Raw genomic sequence first — 11671 nt, 5'->3', positions numbered from 1 at the left:
TGTCGTATCAAATAATACAGGTTTGGGTTCCAGAGGGATAGGTATGGTATCAGTGGACTGTTGCTTTCACTTTAATGTAGGTGATTCCTGTTGCTCTCTCCTCTCTGCCCTGCCCTGTGTGTAAGAGAGGACAGCAGCAAGGTCACTGGCTGGGTGGGAAATGTGTGAGCCATCCCAGAGAAGTGGAGGATGTTTGGCCTGTACACAGGAGACACCATTTCCCAAGAGCTCTGACAGTTGCCCCCCTCCTGCTGCTGCAGGTGAAACTGGTGCAGCACACGTATTCCTGCCTCTATGGGACCTTCCTTGGGAACAGCCCCTGCGAGCGAGAGATGCACAACATCTACAAGCGTACCTGCTCTGTCTGGTCCCTCCTGCGAGCTGGCAATAAGAACTTCCACAATCTTCTCTACATGCCAGGATCTGAGCAGGTCCGTAAAGCTCCTGGCCCAGCTTTACAGGCCTTTTGCCTGCCGAGCAACAGAGGTGGCATGGGGAGAGGTTGGAGGGGTTTCCTTTTGCGTTCATTTACTAATCAGAAGTGGTTGTTGCAGGTGCTGCACCCAGTGTGCCATGTGCGAGCACTGCACGTTTGGACGGCAGTGTATCTCCCAACTTCCTCACCGCATCCTCTGGGACAGGATGATATGGACATTTATCCACCCCCTGGATCTCAGAGCCAGGAGTTCAGTGGCAGATGTTTGGACAGGTAAGAGCATAGAGCTCAAGGCCCAGGTTGCTGCCTACTCCTAGTCCTTCTTTCCCTCCTTGCTCATTGTAGTTCTTCTGGTTTACCTGTGGTTCTCATCCTTCCTGTGAAGAGCAGGAGCCCTTTAGCATTGTCGCAGTGAGGAACATGTCCAGTCCTCCTCTGGACCTAAAAGGGCAAAGGCCATGCTATAGAGTTGTGCAGTTCAGCTCATCCTGCTGCTCCACCCCTCCCTGCCCGCCCATCTGCAATTAGGAACATTTCCCTTCTGTCATCTCAGTTTTGACTGAAATGAGGGAAGTTTCAGGGGGTTTGTTGAGATTTTTTTGCACTCTAGGTTACCAAAGACAAGATCTATGGATGACCTGCTCTCAGCCTGTGACTCCAGCAGCCCGCTGACCCGCACGTCTAGTGATCCCAACCTGAATAACCACTGTCAGGAAGTCCGGGTGGGCTTGGAAGCCCGGCACACCACCGCTGAGGGAGCTGAGCTGCACTTGGGTGAAGGCAGTGCGGTGGCTGCAGGAGAACCACGGCAGGTGGAGGAGGAAGAGAAAAACGCTGCCCTGCCTGGCAATAGCACTTGCAGCAAGCGTGCTGAGCACCAAGGGCACAACAAGGAACTGAGCAGCTGGGCTTCAGTGCCAGCAAGCAGTGTCTCTGCGGAGGCTGAAAAGGGAAATGGAACATACACGGAGGAAGTGGACAGCATGTGTCCAGCTCCAAATTCTTCTGGAGAGGAAGATGTCAACAGGGTTTCCACCAGTTCTGGAAAGCAGTTAGAAGCCTGTTCCCAGAAACTAGAAACCAGTCCCCAAGAACCTTTGAAGGCTGCTGGCATGGTGTCCAGTGGAGGAGATTGCCCCAAGAGAAATGCCACATGCCAAGACGTTCCCAGCCAGGCATTCCTGGCAGTAAACGCCCCTTGCCTGGACATCCCAGGCCCTGCTCTGACCATCCCCTGCCCAGATGAAGACAATAGCAAAGGTGATGCTGGAAGGAGCATGCCCTGCGAAGAGCCAGCCCGGCTGGGGAGAGTTCCTCTGGAGCAGTGGCTCAAACCCATCTCCCAGAGCCAAAGCAGTGAGTTCTCCTTCCTGGGGTCCAACTGGGACAGTTTTCAAGGAATGGTGACATCGCTCCCCAGTGGGGAGCCTGCACCCAAGCACCTCCTCTCCTATGGCTGCTGTAGCAAGAGGGTGAGCAGCAAACCTCTGCGGGTACCAAGCTTGTGCCTCAGCAGCCAGTGGTCTGCCAGAGAAGGTGCAAGGCCCTCAGCCTGCCCTGGCCACAGCATGCATTGTGCAGGCTCTGCAGGGAAGCCCAGCCGTTCATGGCTGCCCTGCTACCTGAAACAAGTGTCTGGTCCCAAGCACGTGCTGCCAAAATGTCCTTCTCCTGTGCCTCCTCTCTACCTGGACGATGACGGGCTGCCCTTCCCCACGGATGTGATCCAGCACCGGCTGCGGCAGATCGAGGCCAGCTACAAGCAGGAGGTGGAGCAGCTGCGCAGGCAAGTGCGAGAGCTGCAGCTGCGCCTGGACATCCGCCACTTCTGCGCCCCCCCAGCCGAACCTCCCATGGACTACGAGGATGACTTTGTAAGTAACTGCTCCCCTCACACTGCCCTCTCTGACCCTGGTTCTCGATCTCTTTCTTCTGAAGTGGGTGGTTGCTGTGTTTCCTCAGCCCTGTTCCTCTTCTGTCCATGCACCGTGTTCTCATGTCACCCAGAAGTACCTCTGCTTCTTGAGGTCCAAGCAATGCTCCTACATGGTCACAAATGCTTCAATCCTGTGTATGGGCAGCTGTGGAGCCACCTGCATGCCCTCAGCAAGCACCAAGTGGGGCTGGAGCAGGGAATGGCCTTGGCCGTGTGACAGAGGCAGCTGAGGGGATCTGTGATTCTTTTTGCAGACATGTTTGAAGGAATCGGACAGCAGCGACACTGAGGATTTCTGTTCTGATCATAGTGAGGACTGTTTGTCAGAAGCAAGCTGGGAGCCTGTGGATAAGAAGGAGACTGAGGTACGTGTCCTGGTGCAGCAGCAGTAATGCAGCAGGAGAGGATGTTTCTTTGTGGATAACTTTGGCAGCAGAGAGTGATCTGGAAGCAAGGGAGAGAATAGCCACCCTTGCCCTTTAGCACACCCTCTGGTGCTGCTGTGTCTGATAGAAGGCAGCCTGTGGGGTGGGCTCACTCTGGCTGACCTGTTGTGGCCCAAAGCCACATCTCAGCCAGCGCTGAGGTCCTGAGACATGGCTGTTGTGGAGTTACAAACAGAGCTGATGAGGACTGGTGTCTGCCCTAGGTCACGCGATGGGTTCCAGACCATATGGCCTCACACTGTTTTAACTGTGATTGTGAATTCTGGCTGGCCAAGCGGAGGCACCACTGCAGGTAAACATTATCCCTGTAGTTCCACTGCTCTTCTCAGCCTCTTCCTCACAAACCTCACTGTCCTGGGTTCAGCTCTAACAGTTATTTTTCTCCTTCGTAGTAGCTGGTGCAGTGCTGTGTTTTCGACTTTAGCCTGAGAACAAGGCTAACTAACACACTGATGTTTTTAGTTGTTGCTAAGTATGCTTACCCCAATCAAGGACTTTTCAGTCTCATGTTCTGCCAGTGGGGAGGGGCAGAGGAAGCCGGGAGGAAGCAGAGACAGGACACCTGACCCAGACTAGCCAAAGGGGTATTCCGTACCACAGCATATCATGCCCAGTATATGAACAGGGGAGAGTTACCCGGAAGGCCTAGATCACTGCTCAGGTTGAGCTGGGTATCGGTCGATGGGTGGTGAGTGGTTGTATTCTCTTCCCTTGTTATTTCCCTTATCATTATCATTACTGGCGGTAGCAGTAGTGGTTTGTGTTACACCTTAGTTACTGGACTGCTCATATCTCAACCCATGGGAGTTACATTCTTTCGATTCTCCTCCCCATCCCTCCAAGAGTTGGAAGGAGGGGAAAAGGGGGCAGTGAGCGAGCAGGTGCTTGGTTCAGAGTTACCGGCAGGGCTCAAACCACGGAACTCACCAAATGCCTGCCTGCAATGAATGTTCCCTCCAGCTCCTAGAAGGAAGTTTTAAGTTTTTTCTTATTTCCCAGGCCTCATGAATTCCCTACATTGTTCCTGTTCCTGTTTTTCCAAGCCCTTCAGTCCTTCTCCTGGGTGGTAATCATAGAATAGTTAGGGTTTGAAAGGACCTTAAGATCATCCAGTTCCAACCCCCCTGCCATAGGCAGGGACACCTCACACTAAACCATGGCACCCAAGGTTCTGTCCAACCTGGCCTTGAACACCACCAGGGATGGAGCATTCACAACTTCCCTGGGCAACCCATTCCAGTGCCTCACCACCCTCTCAGTAAAGAACTTCCTCCTGGTATCCAATCTAAACTTCCCCTGTTTCAGTTTGAACCCGTTACCCCTTGTCCTGTCACTACAGTCCCTGATGAAGAGTCCCTCCCCAGCATCCCTATAGCCCCCTTCAGATACTGGAAGCTGCTCTGAGGTCTCCACGCAGCCTTCTCTTCTCCAGGCTGAACAGCCCCAGCTTTCTCAGCCCATTAGTCCCTCCTTCGTGCTAGCCAGTTAGCTTGCACTGGAGACCACAGTGTGTAATTTAAAAAAGCCTGTTGACAAGCCATGAGTAAGGCTGGTATTTCACCCCTGAACTGCATCCTTTGTACTTGATAAGGTTTTGCTGTGGTGTTCCCAGCTCTCTTTTCACAGGTTGTTTTTGCTCCTTGACAGGAACTGTGGGAATGTGTTTTGTGCTGCTTGCTGCCACCTGAAGTTGCCCATCCCTGATCAGCAGTTGTACGACCCTGTCCTCGTTTGTAACTCCTGTTATGACCACATCCAAGTCTCTCGTGCCAGGGAGCTCATGAGCCAACATCTGAAGAAGCCCATCGCCACAGCTTCCAGCTGAATGCCAGCACAAGGGACCTGTCTAAGCCCAGCCTTTCCTCTCATGGGTTTGACTGGTGACTGCCTCCACTGTAATTGTGAAGGCCTTTGATGCAAGGCTTGAACACCAAGCTTGAATGCATTCTCTTCAGCAGTCTTACTATCAGTCTGGAGCAGAGGGGCTCAGATTAGAGAGTATGGTATGTGTGTTCCCATGCTGGTACCATTGTAGCCTTGACAACCTAGGACTAAAGAGGGGATTGCAACCTCTTTCTTTTGTGGCTGGAAATCAACGTTTTCACAGATAGTGCCCGTGCAAAGTACCCTCGAAGCAATAGAAAGGCATGTTTAGAACCAGCTCCCACTGTGAAGGTCGGTTGCTGTGTGAGAAGGAAGAGGGCAGGCTCCAGTGGTGCCATGGGCTGTGGAAGGGCCTCAGGCTGGAGCAGCTGTGTGGATTCTCTTTCCATGAGTGTGATTTGCGATCAGCTTGGTGAATAAGACTCATCAGCCATCACTAAGGGATTTTCTCTCCTGCGCTGAAGAGAAATTCACTGTGGCTGAAAACGGGCCCAGCAGATCTCGCCCGTTTCCACGCTCCGCTGGGACTGGTGAATGCACTTGACTTTGCCCCTGCCCCCAGCACTGCGGGGAGATGGGAGGTTGGCTTTTCACTTCTGCTCTGCCCGTCTGCTTGTCTGCGCTCATGTCACAGCCTGGTGCTAACAGGAATGGCACTCTGGTCTTCTCCTGGCACAGAAAGAGAACTCACGTTCCTCTGTTGTTCCTCCTCCCCTTTTCTGCCCTCAGTTCTCCACTTCCTACTGCTCTTTATCCTGAAAACTTGATACCTTGAGGGTACAGGCCATAATGTGTTGTTTTACCTCCTGGAATGTTCTGTCTGGTGTATGTGAGGGTTTCAGTTCAAATGCTGCTATATATTTCTGTGCACTTAATGTAACCCGAAGAAGGGAGAATGAAGCATTGATACCAAAATGGGGATGGGGAAGGGCACTGGCTACACAGACACAGTGCTCTGTGCTTTTCACTTCAGCAGGTACAGCCAAGCTGCAGTGATCAACAGGACATGTGGATCTGTTCAGTGGTGGAAACAATCTCTCTGATTTGCCCCAGTGCTACCTAAAATGCCTCTTGGATTTGACTTTTTTGTTTCCTGTACAGTGGTCAAAGTTCAGAGTTGCCAACTTGTAACTGCCTCTCTGCTTCTTCAAACTAGAGAGCAGGAATCCAACTCACTCTAAGGAAAAGGAAGTGGGTTTAGAAAGAAAAAAGGTTTAGGAAGAAGGTGGGCTTTGGGTGGGCTTTGCATCCCTCAATCCCTCGGGGGAGCACCCGTCTCACCTCCTTTCTAAGAAATCTGTGGTGTTAATGAGGAAGAAGAGTTTCAAAGTGGGGATTTCTCTGCAGAAATGCAGAGGGGTGTTCCAGCTAAATGAAAATGTCTGATAAATTCTGCACCTCATGAGCTGAGACTTCGTGTGTGTGGGGAGGACCTGTGAGGAGGTTTGGTTCAAGTAACAAGGCAAAGTACTTCATGCTGTTGTGATCTCCCAAATTCTTTGCTAATGGTTTGTCATCTCTGTCAGAGGGAGTGGAATAACGACCCTTTCCTGCACTTTGATATGTCAGCCTCTGGTTTTGTAAATCCCAATAGTGCAAGCAAAGCCAGCATCATCTGAAGATGATGTACTTCCCTGTACGTCCTTGGACTCTGCTTCTTTTCCATACTGGGAACAACCAAGATGGCTTTGGGAAGAGAAGGCACCTTGCTTCAGATTCTTCCCTGCCTTCTACCATGCAGTCATTGCCAGACATGGGAGAGTGCCCACTGGGCTGGCAGAAGAAACTCGGTTTGCTCCTGTTTTGCACATGTTGGATTGACTGCATAGGATGGGGAAGCCAGAAACTAGGTACTCCTGGCCCTTCCGTTCAGGCCATTAGTCCAAACTGCTTTTAGCTCTCGTGAGTTCGTCACAATGTGCTGGCCAAAAACCTCTAAAATCAGTTCCATAGCATTGTGACAAACAAAATGTGCTGTACAACTCAATACAGTCAAAATAAAATCTCTCTATTAGTGCTGCTGTGTTGGGGACCCATTGTTTTGTTTGTGCTGAATTCTTCTCACGGTGTTCCCCAGGCTGCTGGCACTTGCTGCCTCTCCCCTTGATGAAGGTACTTTAGGGATTTCATATTCCTTGTCACAAATCAGGGTGAAGGGCAGGACACGCAGGCCCTTGTGCTATGGTCTCCTACCCCGAGGCCCCCCATGCTCTTCCCAGCAAACCCACAGCTGCCTGGGACACCAGCCTCTTCCAGCCTCACCTGTAATGACCCAAAAAGGGATTTTTCTTTTCCAGGGAAGGACTCGGACAGCATGCACCAGCTCTTCACCACCACGTTTATACCAGATTTTGTCTGGTACTTCTATGGCTGTGTTCGGCCCTGCAGGAAGACAGATGGAGACCGTCATGCTTAGCTTGATGTGCCAAGGGAGATGTTGGGAAGTTGCAGTTTTTGGTGGAGCTGGAAAGAATCTTCTAGAAAGCCTGTCATGAATTTAAAGCACCCAGAGACCTTATAATTAAGCAGATGCTCTGGTAAACTACTACTACAGTTCAGGCCAGTGTGCACATTAGACAGGTGCTATGGAAACCTTACAGCAGCCTTCCAAATACTTGAAGGGGCCGAGAAGAAACCTGGAATGTCCTTTAAATAAGAGCCTGTAGGGACAGGCCAAGGGGAATGGCTTTAACCTGCCAGAGGGGAGACTGAGATGAGCTCTTAGGCAGAAGCTCTTCCCTGTGAGGGTGCTGAGGCGCTGGCACAGGGTGCCCAGAGAAGCTGTGGCTGCCCCATCCCTTGCGGTGCTCAAGGCCAGGTTGGACACAGGGGCTTGGAGCAACCTGCTCCAGTGGAAGGTGCGGGTGAGGCTGCCCCGGCGCGGAGTCCCCCTACGGCCACCGGGGCCGCGCTGCAGGCGGGCGGTGCGGCGGGAGGGGGAGCCCGAGGCTCCGTCCGCGGCAGCAGCGGCTCCGGCGTCTCCACCCTTGCTGTGTGTCCCAGGTAGGAGAGCGCGGCCGCCACCGCCCCGCGGGCCCCGCCGCTCCGCCCCGCCCCGCGCTCGGCCGAGGAGCGGCCTCCGCGGAGCCTGTGTCCGGCGGCCGCAGCCCCCCGCCGGGCCCGCAGCCCGGCCCCGCCGCCGCTCCCGGCCCGTTCCGGCCCGGCCCGGCCCAGCCCGACCGCCGTTCGCCGCCGTGCGCTGGAGCCGGCAGCCGCGTCCTGCGGCGGGACCAGCACCCGGCGCGCTGCACGAGCCTTCCCGAGCCGCTTCGGCTCCGTCCTCGGCTCGGCGGCTGCCTGCGCACACGTCGCCTCCAGCCAGGCCGGCCCCGGAGCTCGCTGTCGGCAGCAACGTTCTCCTTGGATCTCGCTGGAGCCTCTCGGGCTGCGGAGCTCCGCTCGCACCTACCTACCTGCCTGCTGCCTGCTGCCTGCCGGCCGACGGGAACCAGCCCTCGCTCTGCTCTGAACCCGCGCGTTTAGTAGAAATACCACAGCTTTTAGTTTCTCTTTGTGAATTTAAGACCATCACCAGACCCACGCGCTTTCCTCAAGCTACTGCAAATCGCTTTTGCCCAGGATTTACAGCACCGCTTCCCGGCCTCCAGCCAGCAGCAGCCCGACAGGTTTGCAGAGCTTTTCTCTTTCCTTTTTCTTTCCAATCCCTTTTTTCTCCCCGTTGCAGCAATCGCTGTAACTCTGCTTTAATTGACAACATCCTCTGCCCGAATCGTCCCAGCTATGAAGTCTCTCCTCGAGCTTATTTGTCTAGATGAACTGAGTTAATCGCTGGCGGGTTTTGGATTTTAGCGCTAATGCAGTTAGTGCCTGCATCAGGGGCAGTTCGAGTCTGTGTTTCTGTTGCTTCAATAAACAGCGCTATTCGTGAATCCGGGATCGTGACAGTTCTTAATGATCGCGGCCAGCGGTCATCAGAGATGCGGCCGAGCCGCCCCCAGCCCCTCTGATCTCGGAGCCCTGGCTGGATCCCAGGGGGGATTTTGTGCCACATGTGGAACCTCTGAACGCAACAGAAAACGTCGGCGTAGCCGCTGGCGGGATTGCCACGGATAAACTGCTGCGGGGATGGGCGTGTGCGCCCTCCCCGGCGGGAATAGGAGGGGCCCCAAAACGCTGGGGAGATGGCGATAAAGTGGTGGAGCGGACACAGCGATTTCGGAGTCAGCGAAAAGTTAAAACGGGCAAGGTAAAGGAATCGTTTGTGCAGTGCTGGGCTTGTTTCTCTAGCGCGCAAAAGGCAATCAGATGGTCCCCTCCCCCCGAAACAATTGTCGATGGAGAATCTCTTGCTTTGGAATCGGGAAACGAAGTGTTGAAAACTTGGCTGACTCCTGAAAAGGAAAACGGAGGAAACTTGAGGGCACGAGCTGGCGACCTCAGGAGCGAAACAACAACCTGAGAATGCTGCAAACCGAGCCAGGTTTTCAGCAGGAACAATTGGATGTGGGGAGCCGAGTGCCGCCGTCGGGCTCAGCGGAACAGATCTGGCAACGAATCCACTGTGCTGGGGCAGAATCCTAAAAAGCTGCATGAAGAATCAGAGCTCTAGAAAGCCTGCTCACCAGGAGCGCTGGGAGTGGGAATGGGAGATACAGGATGGGAGGTGATGCTGGACCCTCTGGAAGCAGAGGGAGAGCTCCCACAAGGCCGCACTGCGCATCCCACCCTAGGCAGGACATCACCAGGGATATGGGCTCCCTGCAAAGGACTTTCAAAAGAGAGAATGGCCCTTTTCCATCCCTACTGATTAGATGGGGCTTAGCCCTATTCCAGACACCAGAACCAGCTGCCTGCACTGGCAAACCTGGATTAGCTTCCCCCAGAATGATGCAAAAAGGCCACGTTCCACCACAAGGGAAGTTTTCCAGCAGAAAACTTGTGGCCACTGGGCTGCCTGTCCCCAGACCCACACCCTGGACCCCACACCAGAGCTACTGATATCCATCAGGGATGGTTTCCCTGTGGTCAGAGCACCGGAACCACAGTTTCCACAGGAACTGGGCAGCTCCCAGCCATGCACATTATTTGCTCTAGGACAGGCCCAGCACCTTAATAGTGGCTTTTCTGAAGCACATCCCCAGGGACAGGGAGGTTCACATTGCTGGGAAGGAGCTGGGGCCTTGGCATCAGCTGCTCCTCTCCCCAGACACCCTGCAGCAAAGCTCTCAATGGGAACAGCTCTGCAGGATGAATGGGATGGAGCCTTTCCCACCTGCAGTGCCAGGATGCCTCCCAACACACTTGTGTCCACCTTGCTACAACCCACAGTAGGGTTACAGGGACAGTCACTTCAGTAGGTCTCAAATCCACCTCCCAAAGGAAAACTCCCAAGCTCAGACTGGATCTTGCTATGATGTGTTACTACATGGATGATGAAGAGCCGTTCCTGAGCTCACAACCCTCCTGGCACCTCATATTCCCACTGCTGATTTCCAGTGCTACGTACCTGGGTCATTAGCATTAATAAATGCTCATTTATTAATGATTTCTATCTGATTCACTAAATCACAGCAATGCCACCGGCAGGAGCAGCAGATGCTCCAGGTGGGTCAGTAGGAGCAGGAAGCATCACAGCATCACAGCAGTAGGAAGCATCACAGATGGCTCCAGTCCCGAGATCCAGGCAGTGGAAGTGCCCAATGGACACCTTGGATTGATTAAAAAACTATGAAAAGATTTATTAACCCTGTCAGAGAATTAGTCTATGATAGAATTGGGCAAACAGGGACAAGAGCTCACTCTGAAATTTCCACGTTGGAAGACGCCACAAAATGTCAATGTTCAACACCAGGGAAGATTAGGGGGGGAAAAAAAAACCCTTTCTGCTTTGGCCAAAACATTGTATTTCTGCAAAATCACTTTGTTTTCTTCGTGGTGTTTCAGAGCGTGGTTACAGAGCCCAATCTAAAGCCAGTTCTTTCCAAACAGGTGTAACTTTGCAGGCAAAAAAATGTAAATATTTGCCCTGATGGAGTGAAAAAGGCTGCTCCGACATTGTCAGGCTCTTCCCCCACTCCAGCTCCCCCGCCCAGCGTGATTTGATTCCGTTTGTATGAGAAATCAACAGTTGGAGAAAGCTTTTGGATTTTCCAATGGAAAAGAGCAGGAGGGACGCTGCTTCTACAAGTTCCGCCTATTAGCGCCTGGCTCGCCAGCCCCTCGGCTGCTGTGGATTTTCCATTGCTGGAAATCTTAACTATCAGAAGTGGATGTTTTTCCCGCAGACACGCGGGTCAGCAGCTCCCTGCACACAACCATTCCACCCAGCGTGAGCCATTGCTCCTGGAAAGCTGTTTTCCACCCGGCGCAGCCTGGTTTGGGCTGACCGCAGGGAGTGGAGCAGCAGGAAAGCCAGACCAGCGCTCAACACTTCAGCCCTTCCTGCTAATGTGCCCTGCACAGCTCCATCCCTCCCAGATGCGCCTGTGCTCCAGATGTGCAGCACCACAGCAAACCAGCAGCAGCCCTTGCGGGTGTCCATGGAGCTGGTGTCAGGAACATAGAATCACAGAAGCATCCAGGTTGGAAAAGACCTTTTAAGATCCTTAAGTCTAACCATTACACCAGCACTGCCAAGTCCACCTCTAAACCATGTCGCTTGTCTACACGTCATTCGAATGCTTCCAGGGATGGTGACTCCACCACTGCCCTGTGCCTGAGCACCCTTTTGGGGAAGACATTTTTCCTAATATCCAATAAAAACCTCCCCCGGTGCAGCTTGAGGCCGTTTCCTCTTGTCCTATTGCTTGCTACTTGGGAGAAGAGACGGACCCCACCTCACTACACCCTCCTTTCAGGCAGTTACAGGGAGCAATAAGGTCCCCCCTGAGCCTTCTCTCCTCCAGACTAAACCCCCCCAGGTCCCTCAGCTGTTCCCCATCAGGCTTGTGCTCCAGACCCTTCACCAGCTCCATTGCCCTTTGTTGGACCTGCTCCAGAGATTAAGTA

The 11671-nt window shown here is 53.3% G+C and overlaps 1 protein-coding gene across 1 annotated transcript in view; it reads left to right on the top strand.

Annotated features, from left to right (window-relative positions):
* The window catches only part of MTMR4 (myotubularin related protein 4), a 29463-nt gene extending 23830 nt beyond the window's left edge, over positions 1–5633 (top strand). The window contains exons 13-18 of the mRNA XM_080630051.1: positions 261–431; positions 555–709; positions 1047–2310; positions 2627–2737; positions 3022–3110; positions 4466–5633. Coding sequence (XP_080486177.1) covers positions 261–431; positions 555–709; positions 1047–2310; positions 2627–2737; positions 3022–3110; positions 4466–4643 — 1968 coding nt within the window. The 3' untranslated portion in view covers positions 4644–5633. The remainder of the gene's footprint in view (positions 1–260; positions 432–554; positions 710–1046; positions 2311–2626; positions 2738–3021; positions 3111–4465) is intronic.
* The last annotated feature ends 6038 nt before the right edge of the window (positions 5634–11671 follow it).

The sequence above is a fragment of the Psittacula echo genome, assembly GCF_963264785.1.
Source record: "Psittacula echo genome assembly, chromosome: 15".
Lineage (NCBI taxonomy): Eukaryota > Metazoa > Chordata > Aves > Psittaciformes > Psittacidae > Psittacula > Psittacula echo.
This window is presented reverse-complemented; position numbering and strand designations above follow the sequence as displayed.